Raw genomic sequence first — 20637 nt, 5'->3', positions numbered from 1 at the left:
TAAATTTAAGTGTATTCTCAAATTGAGATACACTTAAATCTAGCTAAGATACGACCGCCGGCGCCGTCGTATCTTAGCTGTCTATTTAGGCCAGGCGCTAGGGGCGTATACGCTGATTTACGCCTAGAATGCGTAAATCAGCAAGATACGCCTATTCACGAACGTACGCTTGCCCGTTGCAGTACAGATACACTGTTTACGTAAGGCGTTTTCAGGCCTAAAGATATTCCACCAAAAAGATGGCGCAGCCAATGTTAAGTATGGACGTCGGAACCGCGTTGACTTTTAAAATTTTACGTTGTTTGCGTAAGTCGTCCGTGAATGGGGCTGGGCGTAATTTACGTACACGTCGAAACCAATAAGTCTTTGCGGCGTAATGTGGAGCATGCGCACTGGGATATGTCCACGGACGGCGCATGCGCCGTTCGTTAAAAACGTCAATCACGTCGGGTCACGATTCATTAGCATAAAACACGCCCACCTCTTCACAATTTGAATTAGGCGCGCTTACGCCGGCACATTTACGCTACGCCGCCGTAACTTAGGACGCAAGTGCTTTGTGAATACAGCACTTGCCTCTCTAACTTACGGCGGCGTAGCGTATATGAGATACGCTACGCCCGCCTAACGTTAGGCAGGTCTACGTGAATCCAGCTAAAAGTTTATTAGGTGGATCTTTCTACAAAATGGGAGATTTTACCGTGGTGGTCATGAAGGGGTTAATATTGTCACCTTCACTAGGAACATGCTGGCCGCGGTTCTCAGACTCGATCTCTGTTTACATGATCCTTGATACAAGGAGAATAAGACGGCGTCCCTTTTAAAGTTAGGAGTGAGCGGTCGCCAGGCACCTGTAACCTGGTGACGGCGGTCGCTGGGGCGTGCTCGCTGTGCAGGTGACGGGAGATAATATATTGTAATTTGTGAATGTTCTGTGTACTGAATGTGGACAAAAACAAAGGCAGGCGAGGTGTGACTCGGGTGATTAGAATGTTCCTCCGGGCTGGATTAATTCTTCATAGTCAGTCCTTCATTTTACAGTCCTGCTCAAAAGTTTGCATACCCCTGGCAGAAATAGTGGGGTAGATTCAGGTAGGGGCGCGCAATGATACGGCAGCGCAGCGTATCATATTTACGCTACGCCGCCGTAACTTACAGGAGCAAGTGCTGTATTCACAAAGCACTTGCTCCATAAGTTGTGGCGGCGTAGCGTAAATGGGGCCAGCGTAAGCCCGCGTAATTCAAATGTCAAAGGGGGGGGGGCGTGTTTTATGTAAATAATGGATGACCCGACGTGATTGACGTCCGTGTACTTATCCCAGTGTGCATTGCTTCCAAGTACGGCGCAACGACGTATTGGTTTCGACGTGAACGTAAATTACGTCGAGCCCTATTTGCAAACGACGTAAAAATTCAAATTTCGACGCGGGAACGACGTCCATACTTAACATTGCGTGCGCCTCCTAATAGCAGGAACAACCTTACGCCGAAAAAGCCTAACGTAAACGGCGTAAATAAATTGCGCCGGGCGTACGTACGTTTGTGAATCGGCGTATCTAGTTAATTTGCATAATCTACGCCGACAACAACGGAAGCGCCCCTAGCGGCCAGCGTAAGAATGCACCCTAAGATACGACGGCGTAAGAGACTTATGCCAGTCGTATCTTAGGCTAATGTCGGCGTATCTAGCTTTCTGAATACAGAAAGCAGATACGCCGGCGCAGCTTTGGAATTACGCGGCGTATCTATGGATACGCCGGCGTAATTCTTTCCTGAATCTACCCCAGTGACTTTTGCATTGATATTGAAAATATGACCGATCGTGGCAAAAAAATGGTCTTTTATTTAAAACCGCTTGCCGACCATGTCGCAAACCTATACGTCGGCAGAATGGCACGGCTGCACAAAGCAACGTACAGTGGAACCTCGGATTACAAGTATAATCCGTCGCAGGAGAATGTTCGTAATCCAAAGCACTCGCATATCAAAGCGAATTTCCCCATTGAAGTCAATTGAAAAAAAAAGTAATATGTTCTGCATTGACTTCAATGGCATGCAATACCGCATGTGGCCAGAGATGGGGGGGGGGGAGCAGGAGAAACTCGTAAACAGCCGAAAAGGCCCGAGGACACCTCGGCCGACCTTTGGCAAACCTCGGAAATACTTTTAGCTAGATTCGGGTACATGTGTGTATCTTTGCGGTGGCGTAGCGTATCGTATTTACGCTACGCCGCCGTAAGTCAGAGAGGCAAGTGCTGTATTCACAAAGCACTTGCCTCCTAAGTTACGGCGGCGTAGCGTAAATGGGGCCGGCGTAAGCGCGCCTAATTCAAATGCGGATGAGGGGGTGTGTTTTATGTAAATAAGTGCTGAGCCGACGTGATTTACGTTTTTTACGAACGGCGCATGCGCCGTCCGTGGACATATCCCAGTGTGCATTGCTCCAAAGTACGCCGTAAGGACGTATTGGTTTCGACGTGAACGTAAATGACGTCCAGCCCCATTCACGGACGACTTACGCAAACGACGTAAAAATTTCAAATTTCGACGCGAGACAGACGTCCATACTTAGCATTGACTAGGCCAGCTATTTGTTCGACTAACTTTACACCGGAAAACGCCTTACCTAAACGGCGTATCTTTACTGCGACGGGCAAGCGTACGTTCGTGAATCGGCGTATCTAGTCATTTACATATTCTACGCCGAACTCAACGAAAGCGACACCTAGCGGCCAGCGAAAAAATTGCCCCCTAAGATACGACGGCGCAGGCCGTCGTATCTTAGCTAGGTTTAAGTGTATCTCAGTTTGAGAATACACTTAAACTTAGGACGGCGCGGATTCCGAGTTATGTCGGAGTATCTACTGATACGCCGGCGTAACTCTTTGTGAATCTGGCTATTTGTTCCCAAGATTTGCCAAGGCCAGCCGAGCTGTCCTCGGGCCTTTACGTGCATTTTCGGACGGCGCCGATCGGCGATGATCAGCTCTGCTCGGCTCTGGCATCCCCCCACCTCAGGCCAAACGCGGTACTGCAACCACTTTGGCCTGAATCATGCTAGTTTTGCAAGACAACTCTCGCAAACCGAGTTACGATTTATAAAAAAAAATACAGCGCTAGTATTGCGAAACGCTCGTTAACTGCATTACTCACAATCTGAGCTTCCACTTTATATATTCGTTGCTTTGAATCTCGCGTGCGCTCCCTGCCGCGGGTTGCGTGATCCTGCCCGCGGGACCTACGGACTTGATGTCCGCCGGTGTCCTGCGATCGTATCACGGAGCAGCAGAACGGGGAGATGCCAATGTAAAAAAGGCATTTCCCTGTTCTGCCTAGTGACAGGACAGTGATCTTCTGCTCCCTGTCATCGGGAGCAGTGATCAGTGTCGTGTCGTTCGTAGCCCAGCCCCCCCCACAGTTAGAATCACTCCCTAGGACACACTTAAGTCATTCCTTGCCACCCTAGTGGTTAACCCCTTCCCTACCAGTGTCATTTACACAGTAATCAGTGCATTTTTATAGCACTGATCACTGTATAAATGACAATGGTCCCAAAATAGCGTCAAAAGTGTCCGATGTGTCTGCCGCAATGTCGCAGTCGCGATAAAAATCGCTGATCGCCGCCATTACTAGTAAAAAAAAAATGAATAAAGATGCCATAATTCTATCCCCTATTTTGTAGACGCTATAACTTTTGCGCAAACCAATCAATAAATCAGCAAGATACGCCTATTCACGAATGTACGCTTGCCCGTCGCAGTACAGATACGCCGTTTACAGATACGCTTATTGTGATTTTTTTTTTCTTAACCAAAAATATGTATAAGAATACGTATCGGCCTAAACAGTTGTGGCTGCAATCTTTCTTGGTCTACCTGACCTTGGCTTGGTATCAAAAGAGCACCTAATTTTCCACTTCTTATTAAAGTGGAGCTCCACCCTAAAGTGGAACTTCCGCTCCATTGGATTCCTCCCCCCCCCTCCGGTGCCACAATTGGCACCTTTTTGGGGGGAGGGGGGACAGGATACCTGTCAAAGATATCCTTTCCCACTTCCAGGAGTTTGGCCGTGGCCGTGACGTCACCGCGGGGCTCCCTCCTCCTCCTCCTCCCCTGGCCGCCGGGCTAATAGGAAAGAGGAGCGTTCCTCAGGCATGCCCAGTAGGGTTCCCGGCGTGAAACCGAAAGGCTACACTGCCGGGTTCCCTTTCCTGCAATGGCAGCGGCAGTGTAGCCTTTCGGCTTCACGCCGGGAACCCTACTGCCGACATTGCTGGACTCCAGAACAGGTAGGTGTGCATTTATTAAAAGCCAGCAGCTGCAGTATGTGTAGCTGCTGCTGCAGTAGGAGAGTGGGAGGAATGTGCTGGAGGGGAGTGGGAGGAAGGGGTGGAATGTGTGGAGGGGGGGAATGTGCTGCAGGGGAGTGGGAGGAAGGGGCGGAATGTGTGAAAGAGGAGTGGAAAGAAGGGGCGGAATGTGTGAAAGGGGAGGGGAAGGAAGGAATGGAATATGATGGAATGTGCGTAAGGGGAGGGGAAGGGATATGTGGGAAGGGAGTGGGAGGAAGGGGCAGAATGTGCAGGAGGAGAGTGGGAGGGAGGGGTGGAATGTGTGAAAGGGGAGGGGAAGGAAGGAATGGAATGTACTGGAAGGAAATGGGAGGAAGGGGTGGAATGTGTGGGAGGAAGAGGTGGAATGTTTGAAAGGGGAGTGGGAGGAAGGGGTAGAAGGGGGGAATGGAATGTGCTGGAGCGGAGTGGGAGGAAGGGATGGAATGTGCAGAAGGGGAGGGGAAGAGGGGAGTGGGAGGAAGGGGGAATGTACTGAAGGGGAGTGGGAGGAAGGGGGAATGTACTGAAGGGGAGTGGGAGGAAGGGGGAATGTGCTGAAGGGGAGTGGGAGGAAGGAGCGGAATGTGTGAAAGGGGAGTGGGAGGAAGGGGCGGAATGTGTGAAAGGGGGGGGAAGAAGGAATGGAATGTGCTGGGAGGCAGGGGTGGAATGTGTAGGAAGGGGTGTGGGAGGAAGAGGTGGAATGTTTGAAAGGGGAGTGGGAGGAAGGGGTGGAAGAGAGGAATGGAATGTGCTGGAGCGGAGTGGGAGGAAGGGATGGAATGTGCAGAAGGGGAGGGGAAGGGATGTGTGGGAGGGGAGTGGGAGGAAGTAGCGAAATGTGTAAAAGGGGATTTGGAAGTAGGGGCGGAATGTGTGAAAGGGGAGGGGAAGGAATTGAATGTGCTGGAAGGAAATGGGAGGAAGGGGTGGAATGTGTGGAAGGGGGGTCGGAGGAAGGGGTGGAATGTGTGGGAGGAAGAGGTGGAATGTTTGAAAGGGGAGTGGGAGGAAGGGGTGGAAGGGAGGAATGGAATGTGCTGGAGCGGAGTGGGAGGAAGGGATGGAATGTGCGGAAGGGGAGGAGAAGGGATGTGTTGGAGGAAGTGGCAGAATGTGCAGTAGGAGTGTGGGAGGAATGTGCTGGAGGGGAAGGGGTGGAATGTGTGGAGGGGGGGAATGTGCTGGAGGGGAGTGGGAGGAAAAGGGCGGAATGTGTGAAAGGGGAGTGGGAAGAAGGGGTGGAATGTGTGAAAGGGGAAGGAAGGAATGGAATGTGCTGGAAATGTGGGAGGGGGAGAAGGGGACAGAATTTGCGGGAAGGGAGGGGGGAGGGATGGAATGTGCGGGAGGGGGGGAGTGACGAAATGTGTGGGAGGGGGAGGAGGGGACGGAATGTGCGGGAAGGGAGGGGGGAGGGAAGGAATGTGTGGGAGATTAGCAGGAGGAATAATGGAATGTGCGGCAGGAAAAGAATGATGAAATGTGCAGGAGGGGAGGAATGTGCAGGAAGGGAGGGGGGGGAGGAATGTGCAGGGGGAGGAATGTGCATGAAGGGAGGGGGAGGGAAGGAATGTGCAGGAAGAGAGGGGGAGTGAAGGATTGTGCAGGGGGGGAGGAATGTGCAGGAAGAGAGGGGGAGTGAAGGATTGTGCAGGGGGGGAGGAATGTGAAGGGAGGGGGGAGGGAAAGAATGTGCAGGAAGGGAGGAATGTGCAGGAAGGGAGGGAGGGGGGAGGGAAGGAATGTGCAGGGGGGAGGAATGTGCAGGAAGGGAGGGGGAGGGAAGGAATGTGCAGGGGGGAGGAATGTGCAGGAAGGGAGGGGGAGGGAAGGAATGTGCAGGAGGGGAGGAATGTGCAGGAAGGGAGGGGGGAGGGAAGGAATGTGCAGGGGGGGAGGAATGTGCAGGAAGGGAGGGGGGAGGGAAAGAATGTGCAGGAGGGGAGGAATGTGCAGGAAGGGAGGGAGGGGGGAGGGAAGGAATGTGCAGGAAGAGAGGGGGGAGGGAAGGAATGTGCAGGAGGGGAGGAATGTGCAGGAAGGGAGGGGGGGAGGGAAGGAATGTGCAGGAAGGGAGGGGGGAGGGAAGGAATGTGCAGGAGGGGAGGAATGATAGGGCTGATTGTAATGCCCAGTGATGGGTTTACCTTGTCACGTTTTGCATCATTTACCTCCGAGAATTATTCCTTCCCTGCTATGTAGATGACAGGTTAGTAGTTTTATTATTAAATCCCAGTGGGACCGGCTGACACCCCGCACTGCGTTAGAATGAAGCTGGTATAGATCTTCTGTTTTTTATTTTGGTCCCTGGGACTGGAGTAACATGAACCCAAAACACGAGCGTTTTCCCTTTAAATGGCGGTGGTATTCTTGGTGCCGTTCCTCTCCATCTCCGGGAAGGTGCTCCTTCCTGACCTTGATATTTTCTGAAGTTCTGAAGTTCCTGCTAATTCGTTATTTAAACATTCGATGAACTTTTCTGCTTATGCTGCGTAAACGTATCCAGAGCGGCGTGCCGCGGTCATTCGGTGCGCAGTGCAGACAGATGCTTTAGTTCCAGGTAGGTGGTTCATTATTCATTAGCTTTCTGATCCATAATGGAGGAGCGGAGAGTTCAGGGTGTGAATCTCTAAGAAAACTTTTTCTCTTTCTTCCCCCCATAAAGCTTCACCTTGAGGAGTCGGAGGATGCCATGGACTTCCAGACGTCTGAAGGCAACCGAAGCCGCAGGAATGAGATCATGCAGAGGAAGGATCTGAACCTTCAGGTACGCTCCATGGTTTATCTGCGGGGGATGGAGGGAGAGCTTCTGTTCTTAACCACTTAAGCCCCGGACCAATATGCTGCTAAATGCCCAAAGGCGTTTTTACAATTCGGCACTGCGTCGCTTTAACATACAATTGCGGTCGTGCGACGTGGCTCCCAAACAAAATTGACGTCCTTTTTTTCCTACAAATAGAGCTTTCTTTTGGTGGTATTTGATCACCTCTGCGGGTTTTATTTTTTGCGCTATAAACAAAAATAGAGCGACAATTTTGAAAAAAATTCAATATTTTTTACTTTTTGCTATAATAAATATCCCCCCAAAAACATATATAAACATTTTTTTTCCTCAGTTTAGGCCGATACGTATTCTTCTACCTATTTTTGGTAAAAAAATCGCAATAAGCATTTATCGATTGGTTTGCGCCAAATTTATAGCGTTTACAAAATAGGGGATAGTTTTATTATTATTTTTTTTTTACTACTAATGGCGGCGATCAGCGATTTTTTTCGTGACTGCGACATTATGGCGGACACTTTGGACAATTTTTACACATTTTTGGGACCATTGTCATTTTCACAGCAAAAAATGCATTTAAATTGCATTGTTTATTGTGAAAATGGCAGTTGCAGTTTGGGAGTTAACCACAGGGGGCGCTGTAGGAGTTAGGGTTCACCTAGTGTGTGTTTACAACTGTAGGGGGGTGTGGCTGTAGGTGTGACGTCATCGATCGTGTCTCCCTATAAAAGGGATCACTCGATCGATGCAGCGCCACAGTGAAGCACGGGGAAGCCATGTTTACATACGGCTCTCCCCGTTCTTCAGCTCCGGGGAGCGATCGCGAGGGGGCGGCTAGAAACGAATAGCCGCGCCCTCGTCCCGGATCGCTCCCCGCGGAAATCCGACCGCCGCATGTAGCGGGGGGGGGGGGGGGTCCCGATCGGACCCCCGAACCGCGGAAAGGCGGGGACGTACATGTACGCCCATATGTCTGTACGTGCCATTCTGTGGATGTATATGTACATGCGGCAGTCGGCAAGCGGTTAAAGGAGAAATACAGATGTTGCCCTTGCTGGCTCCTTTCAGAAAATGCTAGTTTACCTGGCTGTCATGCAGGTCCTCTGTTTTCAGCCGCTCAGCTGTTATCCTAAAGGAGCGGGAGGGGATGCCCCCCCTCCCCTCGCCTCGCCACCCGCCGCTCTTCCCGCCCCACCTGGAGATCTGAGCCACGATTCGGAGCGCCGAGACTGCAAGGAAGCAGGAAATGGCTTAGATCGAGTCTCCTATGTAAAAAAACACGTAAGCGACGTCACAACGTCACTTCTGGTTTACTCGGCTGCCAGTGGCGCCGATTAACCACTTGCCAACCAGGCAAATTCTGACATTTCTCTCCTACATGTAAAAATCATATTTTTTTTTGCTAGAAAATTACATAGAACCCCCCAAACATTATGTACGTTTTTTTTTTTTAGCAGAGACCCTAGAGAATACAATGGCGGTCATTGCAACTTTTGCGCAGCAATTTTTCAAACACTAATAGCCAGATTCACGTACGCCGGCGTAACTTTGTGCGGGCGTAACGTATGTCATTTACATTACACCGCCGCAAGTTAGAGAGGCAAGTGCAGTATTCACAAAGCAAATGTGCCGGCGTAGCGTAAATGTGCCGGCGTAAGCGCGCCTAATTCAAATTGTGAAGAGGTGGGCGTGTTTTATGTAAATAAAGCATGACCCCACGTAAATGACGTTTTGAACGAACGGCGTATGTGCCGTCTGTGGACGTATCCCAGTGCGCATGCTCCAAATTACGCCACAAAGACTCATTGGTTTCGACGTGAACGTAACCTACGCACAGCCCTATTCTGAATCGACTTACGCAAACGACGTGAAATTCGATGCGGTTCCGACATCCATACTTAACATTGGCTGCGCCATCTTTTTGGTGGTTTATCTTTACGCCTGAAAACGCCTTACGTAAACGGCGTATCTTTACTGCGACGGGCAAGCATACGTTCGTGAATAGGCGTATCTCACTGATTTATGCATTCTAGGCGTAAATCAGCGTACACGCCCCTAGCGGCCAGCGTAAATAGAAAGCTAAGATACGACGGCGCCGGCGGTCGTATCTTGGCTACATTTAAGCGTATCTCAATTTGAGAATACACTTAAATATACGACGGCGCAGATTCGGAGTTACGACGGCGTATCTACTGATACGCCGTCGTATCACTACGTGAATCTGGCCATATATGTCCTTATTCCTTCTGAGAAATCCTCACTTCCTGTTCTTCTGTCTGTAACTCCACACAGTAATGCAAGGCGTTCTCCCTGGTGTGGAGTGTCGTGCTCGCCCCCTCCCTTGGACTACGGGAGAGTCAGGACGCTCTCTACGTTTCAGATAGAGAAAGGAGCTGTGTGTTAGTGGGCGTTCTGACTCTCCAGTAGTCCAAGGGAGGGGGCGAGCACGACACCCCACACCAGGGAGCCTCGCATTACTGTGTGGAGTTACAGACAGAAGAACAGGAAGTGAGGATTTCTCAGAAGAAATAAGGACATTACAAAGCAAAATGGAAGGATGAGGTAAGTGAAGGAGGACTGCACTAAGGGAAAGGAAGATATTTAGGATTTTTTTTTTTTTACCTTTACAACCCCTTTTAACTCGTTATTCTCCTTCTCTCTTTAGTTATTATTTTCCTGCTGTTTTTATTTTTATTTTTGTTCTGTCCAATTTTTTAACTATTAACCACTTAAGGACCGCCTAACGCCGATATATGTCGGCAGAATGGTACGGCTGGGCACAATCACGTACCTGTACGTGATTGTATAATGCGACCCGCGACTCGGTCCGAAGCTCCGTGACCGCGGGACTCGCGGACCCGATCGCCGATGGAGTCCCGCGATGGGTCCCCGGAGCTGAAGAACGAGGAGAGGTGAGTGTAAACACACCTTCCCCGTTCTTCACTGTGGCGCCGTCATCGATTGTGTGTTCCCTGACATAGGGAATCAAAATCGATGACGTCACACCTACAGCCACACCCCCCTACAGTTAGAAACACAGATGAGGTCACACTTAACCCCTTCAGCACCCCCTAGTGGTTAACTCCCAAACTGCAATTGTCATTTTCACAGTAATTGGTGCATTTTAAATGCATTTTTTGCTGTGAAAATGACAATGGTCCCAAAAATGTGTCAAAATTGTCCGAAGTGTCCGCCATAATGTCGCAGTCACGAAAAAAACCGCTGATCGCCGCCATTAGTAGTAAAAAAAAAAAATATTAATAAAAATGCAATAAAACTATCCCCTATTTTGTAAACGATATAAATTTTGCGCAAACCAATCGATAAACGCTTATTGTGATTTTTTTTTTACGAAAAATATGTAGAAGAATACGTATCGGCCTAAACTGAGGAAAAAAACAAACTTTTTGTATATATTTTTGGGGGATATTTATTATAGCAACAAGTAAAAAATATTGCATTTTTTCCAAAATTTCGCTCTATTTTTGTTAAAAACCGCAGAGGTGATCAAATACCACCAAAAGAAAGCTCTATTTGTGGGGGAAAAAAAGGACGCCAATTTTGTTTGGGAGCCACGTCGCACGACCCCGCTTTTGTCAGTTAAAGCGACGCAGTGCCGAATCGCGAAAAGGGGCAAGGTCCTTTACCTGCATTTTGGTCCGGGTCTTAAGTGGTTAATATTTACACTTTTTTTGTTTTCATTTGTTTTGTTCTTTAATATTTTGATACCTTTACCCACTTCTGGACCGCCCGCCCGCCGTCGTTTTATGTCGCTACTTTGAAGAGGAATACCGTTTTTATGGTAACCGCTAGCTATCAAAACCCCGATATCCTCTTCTTCAGCGGGCGGTCCGCTACAAGATAAATGTGGTCTCTGCGGCGGATTCGCTGCATGATCACTTTTATCGGCGGCGGGGCTGCTCTCCGGTGCCCTCCACTGGTTACCGGAGCCGTCGGTAGCGACAGAGGCGATCGGGTGCTCTCTCGGTCTGTGGTATGGAGCTGAGTGAGGTGAAGATAGCCCCCACCTTTCTCCATATCATTGCAGGGCGGAAGCGACGTCAAAACTTCACTTCCGCCCATAGCTCTTAAAGGAACATTGGGCCAGATTCACAGAAAAAGTACGCCGGAGTATCTGCTGATACTCCGGCGTACTTTCAAATTTGCCGCGTCGTATCTTTATTTGTAATTCACAAACAATATACGACGGCATTTGGCTAAGATCCGACAGGCGTATGGCTTCGTACGCCTTCGGATCTTAGGATGCAATACTTCGGCCGCCGCTGGGTGGAGATCGCGTCGTTTTCCGCGTCGGGTATGCTAATTAGCTGTTTATGGCGATCCACGAAGGTACGCGCGTTCGTCGCATTCTCTTACGTTGTCGCTAATCGGCTTTTCGCGTCGCAAAGTTACGGCTGCTATTGAGGTGGTGTAACAATAGACATCCCATGTTAAAGTATGGCCGTCGTTCCCGCGTTGAATTAAAATTTTTTTTTGTTTTTGCGTAAGTCGTCCGGGAATACGAAAGTACGTTACGCACGTCGCCATTCAAAACATTACGTTGGGGCGACGTCATTTCGCGCAAAGCACAGCGGGAAATTTCAAAACGGAGCATGCGCAGTACGTTAGGCGCGGGAACGTGCCTAATTTAAATGGTACACGCCCCATTTGAATTAGGCGGGCTTGCGCCGGACGGCTTTACGCTACGCCGCCGCAAGTTTACACGCAAGTGCTTTGTGAATCAAGCACTTACGATGAAAACTTGCGGCGGAGTAACGTAAAGGACATATGTTACGCCGCCGCAAAGATATGTGAATCTGGCCCATTATTTTTTTTTTTATAATTTTTTTCAAATGACATTACATTTTTATTTTTATTTTTATTATTGCATTTTAGTGTAAATATGAGATGTGAGGTCTTTTTGATCCCACATTAAAGAGGACCTGTCATGCTTTTTTCTATTACAAGGGAATTACTATTCTTGTAAAAGGAATAAAAGTAACACAATTTTTTTTTTAAACTGTGTAAAAATGTGAAAAATAAAAGGTACAATAAATAATAAAAAAAAAAAATTAAGACAATTAAACGCGCCCCATCTGGCCGAGCTCGCGTGCAGAAGCGAGCGCATACGTGAGCAGCGCCCGCATATAAAAACGGTGTTCAAACCACACATGTGAGGTATCGCCGCGATCGTTGGAGCGAGAGCAATAATTTTAGCCCTAGACCTCCTCTGGAACTCAAAACATGCAACCTATAGAATTTTTTTTAAAGTCGCCTATGGAGATTTTTAAGGGTAAAATTTGTCGCCATTCCACGAACGGGCGCAATTTTAAAGCGTGACATGTCGGGTATCAATTTATTCGGCGTAACATTATCTTTCACAAAATAAAAATGAAAAAATTGGGCTAACTTTACTGTTTTTCTTTTTTTTTTTCTTAAAAAATATATTATTTTTTCCAAAAAAAGTGCGCTTGTAAGACCGCTGCGCAACTACGGTGTGACAGAAAGTATTGCAACGGCTGCCATTTTATTCTCTAGGGTGTTATAAAAAAATTATTTAATTTTCGGGGGTTCTAAGTAATTTTCTAGCAAGAAAAATGTTTTTAACTTGTAAACAACAAATCCCAGAAAGAGGCTCGGTCCTTAAGTGGTTAACATATATTTATACGTTTCACCTTTAACCACTTAACGACCCCTTCACGCCGATATACGTCGGCATAATCCCTTCAGCGCCCCTTGTGGTTAACTCCCAAACTGCAACTGTCATTTTCACAATAAACAATGCAATTTAAATGCATTTTTTGCTGTGAAAATGACAATGGTCCCAAAAATGCAACTTTGTGTCAAAATTGTCCGATGTGTCCGCCATAATGTCGCAGTCACAAAAAAAATCACTGATCGCCGCCATTAGTAGTAAAAAAATTTTTTTTATAAAAATGCAATAAAACTATCCCCTATTTTGAAAACGCTAAAAAAATTTGCGCAAACCAACCGATAAACGCTTATTGCGATTTTTTTTTTTTTTTACCAAAAATATGTAGAAGAATAGGTATCGGCCTAAACTGAGGGAAAAAATATGTTTTTTATATATTTTTGGGGAATATTTATTATAGCAAAATGTAAAAAATATTGATTTTTTTTCAAAATTGTCGCTCTATTTTTGTTTATAGCGCAAAAAATAAAAAACGCAGAGGTGATCAAATACCACCAAAAGAAAGCTCTATTTGTGGGGAAAAAAGGACGCCAATTTTGTTTGGGAGCCACGTCGCACGACCGCGTAATTGTCAGTTAAAACGTTGCAGTGCCGAATCGCAAAAAGGGGCAAGGTCCTTTAGCTGCATTAAGTGGTTAAAAAAGCACAAAATAAAAAAAAGCTATTTTCTTTGTAAATAACTTTGCAATGCTTTGTACCAGAATCATAATTTTAGTGTAATTTTTTTAAACAGGAAACAATACAAAATAAAATGCGTACTTTTCTTATCTGCATTAACACGTTTTATTTTTTTTAAACTGACACTGGAAAAAAAAAAAAAATGTGCGTTTTGTTTAGTTTCGTTTTTATTGCCTAAGGATTGCGAAAAAAAAATATTGCAAAATTGTTGCAAGACAAGATCATAGAAAGCAAGCATTGTTTGTCCTAAAAAAACAGTCTATGGGGTTTATTTACTAAAGGCAAATAGGCTGTGCACTCTGCATGTGCAGTTTCTCTAGACCAGGGGGTCTCAAACTAATGCCCCTCCAGCTGTTGTAAAACTACAAGTCCCATGAGACATTACAAGCCTGACTCCCAAAGATAGAGACATGATGGGACTTGTAGTTTTGCAACAGCTGGGGGGCCGCCAGTTTGAGACCCCCCCCTGCTCCAGAGCTTCGTAAATGAGGTAAAGCTTCATTTGGCTCTTTATACCCAATCACATGCAAGGAAAATAAAAAAAACAGCAATTTTGCTTGCACATGATTGGATGATAGAAATCAGCAGGGCTTCCTCTCAGATTTAGCGCAAATGTAGAGTAGGGCTAAAACAACTAATCAATTATGAAAAAAAAAAAAATAGTTGGCCACTATTTTTGTAATTGATTAGTAAGCCTGCATACAGAATGCATTACCGCATTTATCGTGGTATTGCGCGCTCCGGCGTATAGCGCGCACCCCTAAAGTGGACCCGCATTCCTGTAAAAAAATGTTTTAGTACTAAGTTTTGGTGTCTTGCGCGGCGTCCATCGGCGGCCTCGTCGGGTCCGGCGTCCGTCTGCGGCTTCAGTGGTGTCCTCCTCGTCGGGTCCGGCGTCCTTCTGCGGCTTCGGTGGTGTCCTCCCGGCTTCTCCCGCGCTGTTACCCGTCGAATCGCTGCTTCCCGCGCTCAGTTTGAATGCCTGCGCCGACATATACCGTCGTGCAGTACACGCGGCTACATTCGGCCAGGCTCGGCTTCGCTCGTGCTCACGCTCTGTGACGTTTATGCGTGAGCACGAGCGAAGCCGAGCCTGGCCGAATGTAGCCGCGTGTACTGCACTCGGTATATGTCGGCGCAGGCATTCAAACTGAGCGCGGGAAGCAGGTATCGGCGTATATCGCGCACCCACGATTTTCCCCTTATTTTAAGGGGAAAAAAGTGCGCGGTATACGCCGATAAATACGGTATTTGTTTTCATATCAGAAAAAACAGTGCAGCACACATACAGCTCAGCACACGGTTCATACATGTCAGTAAGTGCCTGAGAAATGTGTAAATGCGAGGAGCAATGCACCATGGGACATGTAGTCCTGGGCAGAAGAAGGAACTGAGTGATTCTAAAGGCAGAAGTTTTTATTTATTTACCTTGGTCAGCAACAATACTCGGGTAGGCCGTGGCGATGCTGAATTTGGTATAAGGGGCCCAAAGTGTGCCGAGAGAATCTCCCCCCACACCATTACACCCCCACCACCAGCCTGAACCGGTGATACAAGGCAGGATGAATCCATGCCTTCGAACAGTTTTATATTAAAGTAGATCTAAAGTTCAGAAGGGTTACAATCTTTGTCATTATTTTATTGTCTGTCTGATGCTCCATGGGGTCACCTATTCTGGTGACAACCGGAGGATTTTCCCAGCTTGGTAGAGGTTTCTTATCACTTCTCGTTTCTTCAGGATAGGAAGTGATGTGAAATCTCCCCAAAGGGGACATGAACTGCACAAAAAACTTCGGGGCTTTAACCATTCTCTCTCCTCCACCCAAAGCTTAAAAATAAAATATATATGAACAGGCAGGTGAAGTAGAAAACCTCCTTAACCACTTGACCACTGGGCACTTAAACCCCCTTAATAACCAGACCAATTTTCAGCTTTCGGTGCTCTCACATTTTGAATGACAATTACTCAGTCATACAACTCTGTACCCAAATGAAATTTTCGTCCTTTTTTTCACACAAATAGAGGTTTCTTTTGGTGGTATTTAATCACCGTTGGTTTTTTTTTATTTTTTGCGCTATAAGAGAAAAAAGACTGAAAATTCTGTAAAAAAATGAATTTTCTTTGTTTCTGTTATAAAATTTAGCAAATTAGTATTTTTTCTTCATAAATTTTGGCCAAAATGTATACTGCTACATATCTTTGGTAAAAATAAGTACAAGTTTGTGGATATTATTTGGTCTTTGTGAACGTTATAGAGTCCACAAGCTATGGTGTCTATATCTGAAAATTGATCACACCTGAAGTGCTGACGGCCGATCTCATTTCTTGAGACCCTAACATGCCAGAAAAGTACAAACACCCCCCAAATGACCCCTTTTTGGAAAGACGATATTCCAAGGTATTTAGAAAGAGGCATTGTGAGTTTTTTGAAGTTGTAATTTTTTCCCACAATTCTTTGCAAAATCAAGATTTTTTTTCTTTTCACAAAATGTTCATATTAGCAGGTTATTTCTCACACACAGCATATGCATACCACAAATTACACCCCAAAACACATTCTGCTATTCCTCCCGAGTATGGCAAAACCAACCACATGTGTGAGACTTTTACACAGCGTGGCCACATACAGAGGCCCAACATGCAGCTAGCACCTTCACATGTGTGAGACTTTTACACAGCGTGGTCACATACAGAGGCCCAACATGCAGGGAGCACCTTCACATGTGTGAGACTTTTACACAGTGTGGCCACATACAGAGGCCCAACATGCAGGGAGCACCTTCCTGCGTTCTGGAGCACCCAGGCCAATTCTGACATTTCTCTCCTACATTTAAAAATCATCATTTATTTGCTAGAAAATTACATGGAACCCCAAAACATTATATATATATATATATATATATATATATATATATATATATATATATATATATATATATATATATTTTTAGAAAAGACCTTAGAGAATACAATGGTGGTCGTTGCAACTTTTTGTCTCGCACTGTATTTGCGCAGCAATTTTTCTAACATATTTTTTACAAAAAAAAAAACAGTTTTGTGCTTTAAAAAAAACAAATCAGTAAAGTTAGCCCAATGTTTTTGCATAATGTGAAAGATTAAGTTACGCCGAGTAAATAGATACCCAACATGTCACCCTTCAAAATTGCAAAGGAATGGCGCCAAAATTCGCTACTTAAAAATCCCCATAGGCGACGCTTTAAATATTTTTACTGGTTACATGTTTTTAGTTACAGAGGAGGTCTAGGGCCACAATTATTGCTCTCGCTCTAACGTTCACAGCGATACCTCACGTGTGTGGTTTGAACACCGTTTTCATATGTGGGCGGGACTTGTGTATGCGTTCGCTTCTGCGTGCGAGCACACGGGGACAGGGGCGCTTTAAAAAAATATATATTTTATTGTTCATTTTACTTTTATTTATTTTAGTTTACCATGTTTTTCCGCAAAAAACAAAAATTTGATCACTTTTATTCCTATTACAAGGAATATAAACATCCCTTGTAATAGGAATATGACATGACAGGTCCTCTTTACAGTGAGATATGGAGGTCAATAAGACCTCACATCTCACCTCTAGGCTGGGAAGTCTGAAATAAAAAAATAAAAAGAAACAATCCTGATCAGGATCTCGGTTAGCTGTTTGGATAAGCAGCCGTGAGGTGAGCTGCCAGCACATCAGAGGTGTCACTGAAGATTTCATTTGTGCACATTGCAATTTTGGTGGAGGTGTTTTATCTAGACACTGTTCTGTGGTGGAATTACTGGACTGCTAGATTTGATCCTTATTTATGGACAGGACTTCATCACATGTGTGATTTTTGATAGTTTTGCAAACATTTTTTCCACTTATTTTATGCTATTTTTGGTGTTTTGTATATGTAGTAGCCATTTTACTTCGTATTTTCACTGTTAAATCTTTACAGGATTATAGGTGTTTGTTCACTTTCATCTGTATTGTTCATTGTAGTATCATCAAATACCTTAAATTCTTTTTTTTTTATTTTCTTTTTTTATCTCACTGTTTAAGTTCACCCACGATCCCTTTACTTCGCATTCCCTTTTCACTTCCACCTTCCCATTCCCTCCCCCACAGCGCAGCTACCATACTTCACATTACTGGGTACCATGACTGATCCCAACCAACATTGTATTATTGTTTATTGAATATTGTTTATTGAATGTTTTTGTTAAGCGTTAAATCACATAAGTATCAAAACGCTACCCGGCGACGGGACCAGGTGCCATTCGCTGTACATACAATAACAATAAAATCACAGACAGCAAAGCCGTTAATAGAAAAATGTTTTAAAACATTAAAACATTAAAAAGCAATAGCATAAATCGGATAAAAAAAAACTGTAAAAGACCCCCGAGAAGAGAAAGAACCCCTGTCACCCCATCAGTTTCCACCCCCTGTCGCACAGCCATCTACCCAGCCTCAGCCCACAGAAGGGTTTTCAGTCCCTCCTGGAACTGTAGCAGGTTTGAGGTCTGCCTGAGAGCCAACGGCAGGAGGTTCCACTCTCTAGGTCCCAACCTCGAGAATGCTCTGCCCCCCACTTTTTTAATCTAAACTTTGGGTCCAGTTCCAGCCTCTGCTTAGTGTAATTATACAAAGGCTCTGACCTGGTGCCAATTTGCAGAAAAGAAAACCCGGAGACCATTGGGGTCTCCTAGACCACCATTCCCTGCTCTGGCAGCGATATGAAGACATGGTTTTCAATGATACTTTGGTGAAGAACAGGTGAGTCGTATGTGATGAGGGGGAATGTTGTCTGCATGGAGTATGTATGCCTTTCCTGTGCTTCCATACTTGTACTGACAAATGAGTTGGCAGGGTAATCGGGTATTCAACCCCCTTCTGGCCTGTCAGATGCTTGCAGTGGCCAAGGGGAAGAGAAGAGGTGGCATATCTCTTCCCCACGGAATTGAGTGGCCAGTGAGATGTCTTGTCAATTTCGATGTATTATATCGGAAGCACTGGGTACCATGACTGAACCCAACCAACATTGTATTATATTGTAAGTTTTGGGAACCATGACTAACATTTCCTGATATGGGACAATTCCAAATGTCAGGAATGTTCCAGTTCTCAGTAGAGATTCTGAGCCTTGAAAATGTCTGTGTACTTTAATATGTTTATTTGTTTGAAGGAGGAAGACATAAACTCTGATGACGAGCTGTCAGACGATGGTCAGACCAGACAAAAAGCCGAGAGACGCAGAGCCAAGAAGAAGGTGAGTGGAAGTATGTGGGCGGAACATTGCCCATTCTAAGAGAGTGGACTGAATATTTCTAACTAGTGTTATGGTGCCCCCTGGCAGGTGGCGTAGGCTGAGGTGCGGGGTCTAGATCACAGTTGGTCTTCAACAGAGCAGGGAATGGTGGTCTAGGAGACCCCAATAGTCTCTGGGTTTTCTGCAAATTGGCACCAGGTCAGAGCCCTTTGTATAATTACACTAAGCAGAGGCTGGAACTGGAAAGTTACAATGTGGAGGCTGTTTACAAGGCTTTGGGGCAGGAGAGTCATTTGATCTGGGCAGAGGTGTTGGCAGGCAGCAAGCAAAAGAGTATTCGGGTCCAAGCAGAGGGTTTTGGTGGGTGGCAATGGCAAGCAAGAGACTAGACTGGTCCAGGCAGGGGTCTTGGTTGGTGGCAAGCGAGAGATTATGTTCTGGGATTCTAGGATCCGTACTTAGGATATGAATATGATATGAACAGTTATTGGAGGAAGCAAATAATTCAACTCGATATCTACCCTCAGAGACAGCGAGAGCGGAAAAGGCTCGAGAAGAAGAAAGATGTTGAAGCGAATGAACAGGTATGAAAATGGTGATCTTCTAATCTACTAATCTGCCTTGTTTATACATTTCCTTCTCACTACTCCATATGGATCTCAATGAGCGGTATACATCCCTGGACAACTGAGCTTTCACTCTAATACACATTTTCTCGACCAGGGTTTCTCCAAAGATTAGTAGGGGTTCTTTGAGCTTCGAACACTGACCACCAATATATGGGTCCACTTTGTATGCACCCCGCACACACCCTGCGTGCACCCTATGCTCACCCTACGCACAGTGTGTATGCCCCCTGCATGCACACTATGCAGTCTGTATGCGCCCTATACACGGTCAGTATTCACCCTATGCTCACCTTGCGCACAGTGTGTATGCCCCCTGCATGCACACTATGCAGTCTGTATGCCCCCTGCATGCACACTATGCAGTCTGTATGCCCCCTGCATGCACACTATGCAGTCTGTATGCGCCCTGCATGCACACTATGCAGTCTGTATGCGCCCTATACACGGTCTGTATGCACCCTATGCTCACCTTATGCACAGTCTGTATGCCCCCTGCATGCAAAACTATGCAGTCTGAATGCGCCCTATACACGGTCTGTATGCACCCTGCGTGCACCCTACGCACAGTCTGTATGCACGTTGCACACACCCTATGCACAGTCTGTATGCATATTGCGCACCCTATGCAGTCTGTAAGCGCCCTGCCCACAGTCTGTATGCCGCTTGATAAGGCTTTTCCTGCTCCAGTTGAGATCAGTGTCAGTTTATGAGGGCTTTCCTGCTCCAGTTGGGGTCGGTGTCAGTTGATTTGGGTGCCTTGCTTCAGTTGGGGTTGATACCACTTGACAAGGTTTGTCCTGCTCCAGTTGGGCTCCATGTCAGTTGATGAGGGTTGTCCTGCTCCAGTTGGGATTGGTGTCAGTTGATGAGGGCTTTCTTGCTCCAGTTGGGGTCGGTGTCAGTTGATTTGGGTGCCTTGCTTCAGTTGGGGTTGATGCCACTTGATGAGGGCTTTCCTGCTCCAGTTGGGGTCCATGTCAGTTAATAATGGACTGTCCTGTTCCAGTTGGGATTGGTGTCAGTTGATAAGGGCTGTCCTGCTCCAGTTGTGGTTGGTGTGAGTTGATGTTGGGGTCCATGTCAGTCAATGAGGGCTGTCCTGCTCCAGTTGGGATTGGTATAAGTCAGGGCTCGACAAATCCCGGGCGCCAGGTCGCCATGGCGACTAGAAATGGTGTCCTGGCGACTTGGCTTAGAAGGTGGGCTTTTTTGTGAGCTGGCGCCATATGGTGGTGAGCCG

General features: G+C 46.3%; 1 protein-coding gene across 1 annotated transcript in view; it reads left to right on the top strand.

Annotated features, from left to right (window-relative positions):
- LOC120946665 (tetratricopeptide repeat protein 31-like) overlaps nucleotides 1-20637 on the top strand; it is a 121529-nt gene that overhangs the window by 37486 nt on the left and 63406 nt on the right. The window contains exons 3-5 of the mRNA XM_040361281.1: nucleotides 7002-7103; nucleotides 18685-18768; nucleotides 19296-19352. Coding sequence (XP_040217215.1) covers nucleotides 7029-7103; nucleotides 18685-18768; nucleotides 19296-19352 — 216 coding nt within the window. The 5' untranslated portion in view covers nucleotides 7002-7028. The remainder of the gene's footprint in view (nucleotides 1-7001; nucleotides 7104-18684; nucleotides 18769-19295; nucleotides 19353-20637) is intronic.

The sequence above is a fragment of the Rana temporaria genome, chromosome 8 (genome assembly GCF_905171775.1).
Source record: "Rana temporaria chromosome 8, aRanTem1.1, whole genome shotgun sequence".
In the NCBI taxonomy this organism is placed as follows: domain Eukaryota; kingdom Metazoa; phylum Chordata; class Amphibia; order Anura; family Ranidae; genus Rana; species Rana temporaria.
This window is presented reverse-complemented; position numbering and strand designations above follow the sequence as displayed.